The 14984-nt window shown below is 34.3% G+C and overlaps 2 protein-coding genes across 10 annotated transcripts in view; one reads left to right on the top strand and one right to left on the bottom strand.

Moving 5' to 3' along the window:
* Positions 1-2333, top strand: part of LOC116581945 (disintegrin and metalloproteinase domain-containing protein 18-like) — a 181568-nt gene extending 179235 nt beyond the window's left edge. For all 3 annotated transcript variants that reach the window (XM_032329289.1, XM_032329290.1, XM_032329291.1), the window contains one exon: positions 2163-2333. In XM_032329289.1, the coding sequence (XP_032185180.1) occupies positions 2163-2205 (43 nt within the window). In that variant the 3' untranslated portion in view covers positions 2206-2333. The remainder of the gene's footprint in view (positions 1-2162) is intronic.
* A 9687-nt stretch (positions 2334-12020) lies between these two features.
* ADAM2 (ADAM metallopeptidase domain 2) overlaps positions 12021-14984 on the bottom strand; it is a 168617-nt gene continuing 165653 nt past the window's right edge. For 3 of the 7 annotated variants that reach the window (XM_032329306.1, XM_032329304.1, XM_032329303.1), the window contains 3 exons: positions 14251-14403; positions 12775-12836; positions 12021-12371 (listed from right to left, as the gene is read on the bottom strand). In XM_032329306.1, coding sequence (XP_032185197.1) covers positions 12261-12371; positions 12775-12836; positions 14251-14403 — 326 coding nt within the window. In that variant the 3' untranslated portion in view covers positions 12021-12260. Of the gene's footprint in view, positions 12372-12774; positions 12837-14243; positions 14404-14984 lie in introns of those variants that run through there. The other 4 variants (XM_032329307.1, XM_032329305.1, XR_004282318.1 and 1 more) reach the window with 3 other exon arrangements.

The following is a 14984-nucleotide window of genomic DNA, read 5'->3' on the forward strand; positions in this document are numbered from 1 at the left end:
GGTTTGTTTGTTTATTTGTTTGTTTGTTTGTTTTTATTTTTTGAGATGAAATACCATTCATTCACACTTAAAGATTTTGGGTGATTTAATATTACTCTTAGGAGAAAACTACTGACTTTATACAAGTCATTTATTCATCCAATTATGGTTCAAAACTCAGATGTTACATCCTTTCTGTAACTACATTTGATACATGTAGAGAAAACAAATTAACTATATTTCCAAAGAATTTTATATATCATGCTAACAATGAATTTATAACATCTCTTATGCATCTCTTTATGACATCTCTTATGCAAATCTGCTTCCCTTCAGTCTCTGACCTGTTTGGTATATAGATAATTTTTCTTTTTTTAAGAAAGAGAGAGAGAGTACTAGTGGCAAGGAGAGGCAGAGAGAGGAAAGATAGAATCCTAAGCAGGTTCCAGCCTCTGCATGGAACTGACATGGCTCCATCTCATGACTCTGAGATCATGAATTGAACTGACATCAAGAGTCAGATGCTTAACTAACTGAGTGACACAGGTGATCAAGAAGTAAATACTCAAGCAAAATAAACAGACATATATATCTTAGGATTAAATATTATATTATTTGATACTGAAACAAATATTTAGGAAGAAGTATGAAAATTAAATTTTCTTTAAAAACCTATTTTTGTGTTTCTATTTACAAACAGGAGGAGCAATCAATATTTGAATCTCTCTATAGGTATTTATTTTAAGATATATAAGCACAAGTTTTCATAGAAGGAAAATTTAAGAATAACTTGAAAAATAGTCCTTATGAAATTGAAATTAGGTAATTCTGTTTTAAATAAGTGAAATTTTTTTCCAAATCTATATGCAGTTCACACATTGAAAGGCAATAAAGTTAACTTGGAAAGAACTATCATTTCATGGTTTAGTATACAGGTTGGTTACTTGCCTAACTTCAGATTTTTTTTTAATTAACTTTTTATTGTAGTAAACTACATCTAACATAAAAAGTTACCATCTTAACCATGTTTATGTGTATAGTTCATTGCTATAGAGTGTCTTCACATTGTGTGCAAACATCCCCACCAAGCATCACCTGAACTCTTCATTTTGCAAAACTAGAATTCTGTATCCATTAAGTCCTCATTTCTCCCTCTTCCAAATCCTGGCAACAACAATTCTGCTCTCTGTCTCTAGGAATTTGGCTACTCCAGGTACCTCATGTAAGTGGTGGCCTATTTTATTTAGCATAATGTCTTCAAAGTTCACCCATGTTGTATGTAGCATTTTGAAGAATTTCCTTCCTTAAAAAAAAAAACTGAACTTTTCCATTGTATGTACATACCACATTTTGCTTATCTGTTCATCTGTCATTGACACTTGGGTTGCTTCCACTTGTTAGTCACTGTAATAATACCGCAATGAACATTAGCATACTAATCTCTCTTCTGGACCCTGATTTCAGTTATTTTGGATATATACCCAGAATAACGAGTAAAATGCAACCCCCCAAAATGGGAAAAAATATTTGGAAAGCATGTATCTAATAAGGGATTAATATCTAGACTATAGGTGCACCTAGGTGGCTCAGTGGGTTAAAGCTTCTGACTTCAGCTCAGGTCATGTCCCAGAGTTCTGGGATTGAGGCCCGCATCGGGTTCTTTGATCTACAGGGAGCCTGCTTTCCCCTCTCTCTCTGCCTGCTTCTCTGCCTACTTATGATCTCTGTCTGTCAAATTAATAAAATCTTAAAAAAGAAATCTAGACTATATAGAGAACTCCTGAGATTCAACAACAAAAACAAGCACCTGATTAAAAAATGGCCAAAGGACCACTTAGTCTCCTAAACATGGATTTTTTTCTAAGAAATATGTGTACAGAATTGAATGAACATAATTTTTCAGTCATTTCATAGCCAAAATTACTTCACCTCATGCTTAAATTATAAATCAATACTAGAATAATATACACATATTTTGTTTCGTGTTTTATTTGGACTCCTTAGTTTTGTAAGAATCAAATTTATCTATAATAGAATTGATTTTTGAATTTTTAGTGTTCTTTTTATGTGTGTTTTCACCTGAGATTTAAAATTATAAATTCAGTAGTAGATATGGTTAAACAGGCAACTGTTTGCTGCCAAACATATTGTGAATTTCCATTTTCTGTTTTCCTTCACCACAGTAATTCAGTCATTGTGCCAGAAAACTACAACGTGGACTATTAAAATTGCCAAACATTTCACCAGCAAATGGCCCGTTATTAAAGGAGAAAACGCATTTTATGACCCTTACGTCATCCCTGAACACATTTCCAATGTCCGCAGTTTGAAAAATAAAGCCCAAGCCAACGAGGGCAGAGGACAAGCTGGCATATGCCTTCCTGTGTGCAAGGGGCGGTGGGTGGGCTCCCCGGACTGAGACTGTGCCTGCGACTCGACAGAGGGGCGGGATGGGCGGAGCAGCCGTGCCCCACCCCTCCCCTCCCACCCCCCACCCCCTCCTCCTCCCCACAGACCGTGCACTCCTCTGCCCCACCCACCGGAGTTTGCAGGGCCCCACTGGAGCGGCCTCCCTTAAGCAGCCAAAAGCCGCCACTGTGCTAAGGCCAGCAGGCTGCGCAATGCTGTCTCTCCTGCCGATCCTCTATCCTCTCATGCCTGGGCAGGCTGACCTCCGTGGGCCATGTTAAGGGAAGGACACTTCTCCATAGAGGACCACATGCCACAGAGCCTCTGGGCATGGCGGGCCCCAGAACATTGCTCCAGAAGCCCAGGTCCAGCTGAGGAGAGCCCGGTATCTTGTCACAGCCAGCTTAGAGTCAGCATCCTCCTGGGCCTTCTTTTGGAAGGCTTGGAGCAGGACTGGGACAGTTGCTCCTCACTTGCCTGACCCTGAACTCGGAGGAGAGGGTGCATATCTTCTGGGAAGTGGGGCCTTAAAAGCAGCACTTCTTCACCTGCTGTGGCTGAGATCAAGTCCCTAAGTCTCTGGATGGTGGCAGGGTCCTGCCCCAAAGTGTATGGGCGGTAGAGGTAGTCTCTTCCTGTCATGTACAAGGTCTGATTTTGTGGCGGGTGAGTGAGTGCCTGTGTGTGTGTGTGTGTGTGTGTGTGTGTGTGAGAGAGAGAGAGAGAGAGAGAGAGAGAGATGGGGCTTGGAAGTTCAAAAAGTGAGGGGATATGACAGGACACTCGAGGAATAAGGATGCTTCCAAGCATCTGGGGAATGCTCACTGTTAGGTCCGTAATCAAAGGAGCGAGACTGATACAAAGCGAAGGTCAAGCAAAGCTTTATTTCGTGCCAAGCATTGAGAATCAAACCGACAGACTGGGGCTGTCTCTTAGAAAGCGGCGACCCCTCCCAGCTTCACAGACTAACTTTTACAGAGCAAAGGCCATGTGGTTGAGCCTGGCCACACACAGGTGGCCAATGAGATTGCAACACACAGAGAAAACTGCACAATCATGCTAGGTCACACACAGGTGGCCCATTGAATTTCAATTTACCCTAGTAGATATATGCGTGCCCCACTGATTGGATGTCTCCACCCTTGTATCTGGGCTTTGCTACTTGGGACTGGTTTTCCAGACTTGCTTTTAAGTTAAGTTCCTCTGGGAGGGGCAGGGTCAATCTAAGTTTACTGCATAAACAACAAAATGGCTTCCTCTGGCTAAGTAGACCCTTACACTCACACATGTTTTCCTTACTGTACATCCTGAAACACAACTTCTACAAATTACAGTGCCAGAGAAGATTGAGACAAACAGCAATGATGGCAAAGTTTCTTAAATGCATGTAATAATGGGGTACCTGGGTGGCTCAGTGGTTTAAAGCCTCTGCCTTCAGCTCAGATCATGATCTCAGGGTCCTGGGATGGAATCCTGCATCTGGCTCTCTGCTCAACGGGGAGCCTGCTTCCCTCTCTCTCTCTGCCTGCCTCTCTGCCTACTTGTGATCTCTCTCTGTCAAATAAATAAAATCTTTTTTAAAAAAAAATATGCAATAAGAAATCATCATTGTATTTTCTGTACTTTTTCTGCTTACTTGTGCTCTCTCTCTCTGTCAAATAAATAAAATCTTTTTTAAAAATGCATGCAATAAGAAATTATTTGTATTTTCTGTACTTTTTATTCTTTGGACTATATGGGACAAATCAATTCATACAAAATCATTCATAAAATTGTATTCATATTTACCTGTTAAAGAGCTTTGATATTTGAATAAGAGCATTTATATTTTGATATTTTTAAAAACTCTTCCTCAAGTAATATATAATTCTATCTCACAAAAGGGCTATACAACTTACCGGTCTTTTATCTATTAAATTATGAATTTAAATATTTTTTAAAGATTTTTATTTATTTATTTGACCGACAGGGATCACAAGTAGGCAGAGAGGCAGGCAGAGAGGAATGGAAGCAGGCTCCCTGCTAAGCAGAGAGCCCAATGCGGGGCTCGATCCCAGGACCCTGAGATCATGACCTGAGCTGAAGGCAGAGGATTTAAACCACTGAGCCACCCAGGCGCCCCTAATTTTAAATATTCTTATACAAGTGCAATCATACTAATACATTTGATGATTGTGGTAGCTGTGTTTCACCCACCACACTGAATTAGCTCCTACTGAATCAATCACTGCTGAATCATAGGTATATATCTCATGTATATAATCATATATATAATCTGAAATTCTAAAAGCAACCCATCCTTTGGGGATTTTATTTTCTCTAATTTACAAAGAAGCAAAGGAGGTTCAGAAGTACAAAGTGATTTGCATGGGGCCACCCCACTAATATATGCCAGAGTTGAGATTCAAACACTCTCCAATGGCCCCTCGATGTGATCTTGCAATACCTACCTTTTTTATACTCTTTGTATAAGAACTGAAATAACAAGGCAGAGTATCATTTGTTCAACCTCAGCAGAGAATGTGAACCTTAGAGTCACTGAATTTTTTTTCATTTTGGGCATTAATTCAAATGATCAAGTGAGATCTATGAATATTGATTTGGGGGTAATAAATCCTAGCAAGTAGGCAAATTTGAAAATACAAAATACTTGAGTAATTACTGAGTATTCTGTAACATTGTTTGAAATAAATTTGAAGTGGATAAGTTTTAAAAGGTAAAATATAGGGGTACCTGATTGGCTCAGTCAGAAAAGCATGCAAATCTCATGAGGTTGCAAGTTTGAGCCCCACCTTGGGTGTAGTAATTACTTAAAAAAATTTTTTTTAATCTTTGAAAAAAATCAATCAATGGAAGGCAAAATATAAACCAGATTTTTTTTTGCAGGTTATATGTTTAGTTGAAAGCTTGAGAGATTTTACATACAAGTTTTTAATATTAATTAGAAAGGTTAGCAAAAGATATCTGGCCACTGAAATGGATATGTGTATATAATACTGGTGAAAAAGCTGAAATGAGTTAAAGGAACTGATGCTTCCAGATCTCCATCAATTACTAGCTATGTGTCAAAATAAACTTAACATCTTTAGTTCCCTCAATTGTAAAATGGGTAAAATAGAACGTAGCATATAAGTACTGTGAGACTTTAAAAAGTATTTTATGGATTACTTAGCTATAAGGCAAAGAACTTATTTTTTTATATTTCTGTTATAACCAATAAGGTACAGATATATTTTGTTGTTGAAACAGATTTGGGCTTTGAGTAATGGTACATGAAGGAACTATTACATGATATCCAGGATGTGGAAGGCAAATTATACATTTTTATTCTCAAGCAATAAAGGAAGGATACCGAAAATATTTCATTGGTTTGTTTTATATACAGTTTATAGCAAATATAGTTATAAAATTCAGTAATATAAAATAGTTTGTATATTTTGTTTATTATGCAGAAACAGAATCAATGCAGCACACCACACTAATAGAATAAAAAAAAAGAACCACATGTTCACATCAATGATGTGGAAAAAGCATTTGACTAAAAGCACACCCATTCATGACAAAAATAAAAAGGTAAGAACAGAATGATACTACCTCAAAATAATAAAGGATGTATATAAAAACCTATAGCTAACATTATGCTCAATGGTAAGAGATTGAAAACATTTCCCCTAAAATCAGGAAAAAGACAAGGATGCTCATTTTGCCACTTCTTTTCAACAAAATTCTAGAAATTCTAGCCAAAGCAATTAGGCAAGAAAATTAAATTAGAGATCCAAATTGCAAAGAAAAATTATCTCTATTCACACATGATACCATATTATACATACAAAATCCTAAAGATGTCCCCCAAAATTGTTAGACCTAATAAATTCAGCAAAACATCAGGATACAAAATCAATACCAAAATTTCAATTACATTTCCACACACTTAACAATGACAAGTCCAAAAAAGAAAACAATTCCATTTACAATAATATCAAAAAGAATTAAATACTCATGAATAAACAACAAAGAAGATGAAAGAACTATAATTAAAACTAGAAAACTTTGTTTAAGGAAGTTTAAAGAAGATATAGACTCCCATGTTCATGGATTAGTCAACTTAATAGATGCAAATATTACCCACAGAAGTCTACAGATTCATGCAACTTCCATCAAAATCAGCATTTTTTGAGAAATGGGAAAATATATCCTAAAATTCAAATAGCCAAAACAACCTTTATAAAGATGAGAAAAATTGGAGGACCCACACTTCTTGATTTCAAAACTAACTAAAAATCTACAGAAGAAAGAATGGTATTGACAGACATGTATACCAATGGATGAATATAGAACCCATATATAAACCCTCACATATAAACTCTCACATATATGGTCAAATTATTATTGAGAAAGGTGGCAAGACTATTCAATGGAGAAAAGACAAATGGTGCTGGGAAAACAATATCCATATACAAATGAATGGAATTAGACCCTTGTGTGGCTGGTTTAGTGTTCAGGAACCCCTCTAATTTTTGTTTGTGTGGGAAACTCTATCTCTTTTTCTATTCTGAATGATAACCATGCTAAATAGAGTATCCATGGATGCACATTTTTCCCATTCAGCACTTTCAATATATCATCCTACATGATAACTGGGCTTGAGCCAACTTTCTGTTGAGAAATCCACAGTTAGCCTTATGAGTTTTCCCTTGTAAATTAAGGACTTCTTTTGTACTTTCATGATTTTTTTTCTTTATAATTGTATTTTGCAAATGAAATTACAGTATGTGTTGATATTGGCCTGGTTTTGTTGATTTTGATAGTTCTTTGTGCCTCTTGGGTCTGGATGTCTATTTCCTTCCCTGGATTAGGGAATTTTTTTTTAGCTCTTATTTCTTCAAATTTTCTGCCTCCTTTTCTCTCCTCTTCTTCTGGGACTTTTATAATATGAGTATTATTATGTTTGATGGAGTCACAGAGTTCCCCTAAGTCTAGTCTTGTGTTCTACATTTCTTTTTTCTTCCTTTCGTTCAGCTTCCTTATTTTCCATTATTTTCTCTTCTATATCACTAATTCATTCCTCTGCTTTTTCCAGACAATTGTTCATTGCATCAAGCCTGTTTTAAATCTCAATTATTGCATTCTTCATTTCTGACTTTTTTTTAATTATGTGGTAAGATTCTCCCTGGTGTCTTCCATTCTTTTCTCAAGCCCAGTGAATATCTTTATGATTGTTGCTTTACATTGTCTGTCAGGCATGTTACTCTTATCTGTTGTGCCTAGATATCTGGCCATAAACATATCTTATTCTTTCATTTTGAAAGAATTCCTCTGTCTTGGCATTTTGTCTAGTCTCGTCCTTCTTTTCTATGTTAGGCCAGTTATGTATTCTTCTCCTGAGAGTAATGGCTTTAGTTTAGTTTTAGTTTAGTTTAGAGATACACAGGAGTGACACTAGAAAAAATTTTAAGGTGACTGGGTAGCTTAGTCAGTTAAGCATCTGCCTTTGGCTAAGGTCATGATCCCAGGGTCCTGAGATCAAGTCCCACATAGGTCTCCCTGCTCAGTGAGGAGTCTGCTTTTCCCTCTGCTCCTATCCCCCATTCATGCTCACTCTCTCTCACAAAAAAAAAAAAAATAAAAATCTTTAAAAAAAAAGAAGAAAATGTTTTAATGTTTGTGAGTCAATAAGCTTTACTCAATAATGTTTGTAAGTTTTAATTTAAATTCCAGTTGGCTGACATACACTGTTAGTATTAGTTTCAGGTGTAGAATTTAGTGATTCTTTACTTAACATGGAACACCCAGTTGTCCTCACAAGTATACCCCTTAATACCCATCACCCATTAATTCATTCCCCCACCCACCTCTCCTCTATTTACCATCAGTTTGTTCTCTATAGTTAAGAGTCTGTATTGGCCTTTCTTAAAGATATTTATTTATTTATTTGCAATTAGAAAGACCACTCAAGTGAGAGGAGAGGGACAGAGGGAGAAGGAGAGAATCTTAAGCAGGCACTATGCTCAGCATTAAGTCTGACACAAGGCTCAACTTCACCACCCAGAGATCATGACCTGAGCTGAAATCAAAATTTGGATGCTTAATTGACTGAGCCACTGAAGTGTCCCCTCTCTTTCTTGTTTCCTCTGTGCTCATATGTTTTCTTTCTTAAACTGTACATATAAGGGAAATTATATGGTATTTGTCTTTCTCTGACTTTTTTGCTTAACATGATACTACCTCCATCCACATCATTGCAAATAGAAAGATTGCATTGTTTTATGGCTGAATAATATTCCATCGTTTTATATTTATACAACACTTTATTCATTTATCACTTGATGGATCCACATTTGGGCTCTTTCCATTTATTGGTTATTGTTGATAATGCCACTGTAAACACTGGGATGTATATATCCCCTTGAATCAGTATTTTTGTATCCTTTTAGTAAATACCTAGTAATGCAATTGTTGGATTGTAGGGTAGCTCTATTTTTAACTTTTTGAGGAAACTCCATACTGTTTTCCAGAGTGGCATTCCCACCAACAATTGTAACAACAACAATTGTAAGAAGGTCCCCCTTTCTCTGCAACCTCATGAACATCTCTGTCCATTCTTGTGTCATTAATGTTAGTCAGTCTGACAAGTGTAAGTTGATTTTCCATTGTAATTTTGATTTGTATTTCCCTGATGATCAGTGGTGTTGAACATCTCTTCATGTGTCTGTTGGACATCTGTATATCTTCTTGGGAAAAATATTCATGTCTTTGCCCATTTTTTCATTGTATTATTCATTTTGGGTGTTGAGTTTGATAAGTTCTTTGTATTTTTTAGATGTAACCCTTTATAAGATAAATCATTTACAAATATTTTCTTCAATTATGTAGGTTAACTTATAGTGTTGTTGATCATTTCCTTCACTGTATAGCAGCTTTTTATTTTGGTGAAGTTTCAATAGTTCATTTTTCTTCTGTTTCCCTTGTTTCAGGACATACATAGAAGTTGTTACAGTGTATGTCAAAGAACTTGTTGCCTGTGTTCTCCTTTAAGATTTAATGGTTTCATGTATCACAGGTTGTTCACCAATTTTGAATTTACTTTTGTGAATGGTGTAAGAAAGTGGTCCAGTTTCATTCTTTTTTTGCATGTCACTTTCCAATTTTCCTAACACAATTTGTTGAAGAGACTTTCTTTGTCTCACTGGATATTCTTTCCTTCATTGTGAAATATATAGTATATAGTTGTGGGTTCATTTCTGGATTTTTCTCTTCTGTTCCATTGATTTATATGTTCATTTTTATGCCAGCACCATACAGTTTGGATCACTATAACTTTGTAATATTACTTGAAATTTGGAATTGTGATGCCTCCAGCATTGCTTTTATTTTCAATGTTGCTTTGGCTATTCAGCGTCTTTTGTAATTACACACAAATTTTAAGATTGTCTGACCTAGGTGTGCCTGGTGGTTCAACTGATTAAGCAGCTTCCTTCGACTCAGGTCATGATCTCAGGGTCTTGGGATTGAGCCCTGTATCAGGCTCCCCTACTAAGTGGGTAGTCTACCTCTCTTTCTCCCACTGCCTACTGTTCTGTTCACTTGTGTTTTCTGCTCTCTTATGTTCTCTCTCTCAAATACACAAATATAATATTTTTTTAAAAAGATTGTCTGATCTAGCTCTGTGAAAAATGCTGTTGGTATTTTTATACGGATGGCATTAAATGCATAGATTACTTAGGGTAATATACACATTTCTTAGTGTCATCTTCAATTTCTTTCATCAATGTTTTATAGTTTTCACAGTACAGATCTTACATACTAGGTCACAAATCAGTCCTCAATAAATATAAAAGGATTGAGATAATGCCATACATATTTTCCAACAACAGCACTATACAACTTCAAGTCAACCACAAGAAAAATTTAGAAATACCCCAAATACATGGAGGTTAAAGAACATTCTACTAAAGAATAAATTTTTAAAAATGGAGGTAAATGATAATGAAAGCATGATGATCCACAACCTCTGGGATACAGCAAAAGCAGTCATCATAGGGCAGTATATAGCAATACAGGCCGACATCAAGATGCAAGAAAAATTTCAAGCAAGCAACAAAACTTTACACCTAGATGACCTAGAACAACAACAAATGAGGCCTACAGCCAGTAGAAGAAAAGATTAAGGATCAGAGCAGGCATAAATGACATAGAAACAAAACAAAACACCCAGTAGAAGAGATCAGTGAAACTGGGAGCTGGTTCTTTGAAAAAATTAATAAAACTAACAAAGCCCTAGCCAGACTTAACAAAAGAGAGAGAGAGAGAAAGAGAGGACCTAAATAAATAAAGTCACAAAGGAGAAAAGTAACCAATACCACAGAAATGTAAACAATTCTAAGAATAATATGAGAAATTTTATGCCAAAAAATTGGATGATTTGGAAGAAATGGATAAATTCCTAGAAACATACAAACTATCAAAACTCAAACAAGAAGAAAGAAAACCTGAACAGATGAATAACCAGCAATGAAATTGAATTAATATTCAAAATCTCCCAACAAACAAAATTCCAGGGCCAGGCAGCTCCTCAGGGGATTCCTACCAAATATTTAAGGAAGAACCAATACCACTTCTTCTCAAACAATTCCAAAAAATAGAAATGGAAGGAAAACCAATGGAAACAGGCATTACCACCTGTTGAGGACCTGAATAGGGAAAGAAAAGAAAAAAGAAAGAGAGAGAGAGAAAGAAAGAAGAAAAAAAGTTGGAATAAAGGTGAAGCTGCTCTCTGCTTGAGCTAAGACATCCACCTTCTTCTGCCCTTGGACACCCATTGGCACTCCTGGTTCTCAGGTTTTGAACTCAGACCTTAACTTACACCATTGGCTTTCCATGTCTCAGAGTTTTAGAGCCATACTAAGTTATACAACCAGCTTTCCTGGTTCTCTAGCATCCATATGGCAGATCATGGGACTTCTTGGCCCCCATAAACATATGAACCAATTTCTATAACAAATCTTCTCATTTATCTATTTATCTACCTGTTACCATCTATCATCTACCTATCAATCATCATCTATCTATCATCTATCACCTATATCACCTCTATCATCTCTCAAGCACTGATATCCTATTGGTTCTTCTTCTCTGGAGTACTCTGACCAATGCATTTGTACTATTGTAATTTCCTTTTAAGAATAACCCTTTGTAGGTATCTAGGTTGTTCAGTCAGTTAAGCATCTACCTTTGGCTTGGGTTCCATGCTTAGCAGGGAGTCTGCTTCTCCCTCTTCTTCTGCCCTCCCCTCCATGCTCTCTCTCTATATCTCTCTCTTTCAAATAAAGAAAAAATCTTAAAAAATAACACAAAGGGTTATTCTTTTTTAAAAGATAACCCTTTGTGTTACTTTTTATCTCTATGAATGTTTTCAGTGTTAAAGTCTATCAAGCTTTCTTTTGTGTAAAGTTTCGTGGTATATATCTTCCCATACTTTAACTTGAACCTTTATATAACTGAGTTGTGTCTTTTTCAGGCAGCATAAAATTGAGACTTTTTTTCCAATTCTTAGGATCATTGTTTTTTGATTGGTAACAGACCCCACTATAACATAACTACATAGCGCTGCTATTTAAAATATAACAGTGAGCTTTAGTCATGGTATTAGATTTATTACATTATCAACTGTATCACATTCCTACTAATAACAGAGTTATTAGTGCCTATGCCTATGTTGAATAGGCATAGATCAGTATGAGATAGCTTTAAAAATAAGAAATATGTAATATAAAAACTCATAAGTATGCATTTCTTACAAATAATTCATCTGAGGAATTTTATATATAAACATAAATGTATATTATATTTATATTAAAAATCATCTATATGTTCTAATCTACCATAACTATTAATATGCAGGTTTTTGAATCCCAGATAATCAGGCCTTGCATGTAGTTTTGTTTTTGTTTTTCCATTTTTCCTGTCCATTGAAGATAATTACTCTGGAAGAATAAATAAAAGGGGAAAAGTTACCTGTTTAATCAATCAAGTTAAAAATGACAATTCAACAAAAAGCATGAGGTTACCCTAATTATAAGATAGAGTTCTATCATGTTATTTATTCATAACCAACTTCTGACACACAAATGCTAAACGATTAGATATTAGAAAAAAATTTAAAAGATTACAGCGCAAAGAAGTTTTAAAATGGCAAATTAAAAAGTCATTTATAGTTTACTGTGCCTATGATCTAGTTTTCAATATTGAAAAATATTTTCCAATTCAATTTTAGTATATGTAGCTATATAACTACCATCATTAATATCTATTTATATTATTTACATTTATCTGATACATTAAATTTTCTCTATTTCTGTCTCAACCCCTAAACTATTTTATACTCACTGTGATATGATGGATTCGGTTTTCCTGGTTACTCTTTAGGTTCACTCTCACTTTCAAGTTGCCTATATGTTTCAAAATAAATATAATCATTTAAAATTATATTTTCTTTGTTCTACAAAACTCTGTATACACCATCAATATTGAAACAGCTTTGAAATCCTATTTAGGATCCGATACTCTGAGACCAGCTACTACTTGAGAATATCTTGCCACTGAGAACACCTCTCAACTAATAATCCTAACATGAGAAAAACGTAATACAAATTTACCTAAAAATGATTTCATAATTTCAATATTTGTAAAAAGTAGCTAAATAGACTTAAGCTTTCTCGTGATTCACCTTCTGTCATATTTATTACTACTACTTTTACTAGCTTTTCCCCTCAAGATATGTTATCAGTTTTTCCATAATACAGTCATCCAACATATGAATATTCCTTTAATGTTGAATTATGTTAACTATTTCACACACATTATTTCAGCAATTTTACATAAATTTATCAAAACATTTCTATGAAATGTATTCCCTTTTGGTATTATCTTATCAATTTTAATATTTTAATAAAATTTACTTATATTAAATAAAATGAATAGCACAGATATAAAATTCAAAGACAAAAATTATTTTGTAGCAATTTCTCTGAAGTAAGCTGATTTCAATATTATTTTTATTTTGAAGCAAATTTTCAGATATTTCTAAGGTCTTTTAATGAAAACTAATGAAAAACTATTTGTTCTATTTTTCAGAAGGTTAGCTTTGACTACAAACTAGATTTTTCAGTCTATTATTTATTGATTTTTAAATTTTTCTATCTCTAGTTGCCTCTCAATCTATTTAACTGCCTGAAAGACAATTTTTTAAGATTTCTGCTTTCTTTTAATAAGATATTCATAAGAGGGGTGCCTGGGTGGCTCAGTGGGTTAAAGCCTCTGCCTTTGGCTCAGGTCATGGTCTCAGGGTCCTGGGATCAAGCCCTGCATTGGGGCTCTCTGCTCAGCAGGGAGCCTGCTTCCTCCTCTCTTTCTGCCTGCCTCTCTCCTACTTGTTATCTCTCTCTGTCAAATAAATAAATACAAATTTTAAAAAAATTCATAAAATACTTTGAAATATAAAAATATTAAAGAATAAAGTAATAATGCTTATATATATTTAATAGTTAAGATCAAAAGTAAATGGAGGTAAACATTAACTAAAAATCATTTCCACTTAATTTTAACCAAACAGAATTAGTTATAAGATTAAAATTAAAATTGCTGACTTTTGGAAAAATTCTGTTTTTCATCCATTGTACTAATTATTAATATATTATTATTATATTTTAATATAAATATAAATTTAAATTTTCTCCCTAATTTTGAGTTATTAGTTATATCATGATGCTTTTATTAATAAGTCATATATATGCCAAAAAATTACAAAAGTAATAAATCTTAAATATTAAATCATATGAAATATGAAATCAATATACTCATCACTTGTATACTCCTCAGTTTTCCATTTTTTCCTTTGGAAATAAACTTTTACCAGGGTGATAATCAGTACACAGAGAATAATGAAAAAGGGAATAAGTAAGAAAAATGGCCATCTGGTAGGTTTGGAATGGTAAATATCCTCAATGTAGCTTCTTTCTAGGAGAGAAAACATCAGTGATTTAAAAGCAATTACTAAGAATATAATAAAGATATTTCTGTATTTCAATATGACTATTAACATATGAAATTTTAACTCTTTTATAATTGTATAATTAACAAGATTTTAAATAAAGTAGATAAGTTGACAGCATAAGTGCCCTCCAAAATATTTCTAACTTCCATAATATTCCTTTGCTTCATTATTAACTTTTTATTTCACAGTTTCTTTTCAGAACAGTTTGATAATATAGAGGAAAAGAAAGTGTGACCTCTGTAAAGAACACTTTTTCTCAATACCCTATTTTTAGTAAATACTGTACATGTTATAACATTTTCATGAGGTCCAAATTGCCTTTCATGTCTTGTATTGATATGTATTTTCATGTCTTATCTAAGAAATTATTACTTATTTTAAGGTTATATGGACATTTCTCTGCTTCTTTCAAGAAGATATATAGTTTTCATTTATATGTTCAGATTTATGATTACTTCTTTTAAACTGTTAAGTTGAAATTTTAAGTGTTATTTGATCTTATTTGGATATTTAATTCTTACAGTACAATGTTTTGAACTGATTT

Source organism: Mustela erminea, chromosome 21 (assembly GCF_009829155.1).
Source record: "Mustela erminea isolate mMusErm1 chromosome 21, mMusErm1.Pri, whole genome shotgun sequence".
NCBI classification, from domain to species: domain Eukaryota; kingdom Metazoa; phylum Chordata; class Mammalia; order Carnivora; family Mustelidae; genus Mustela; species Mustela erminea.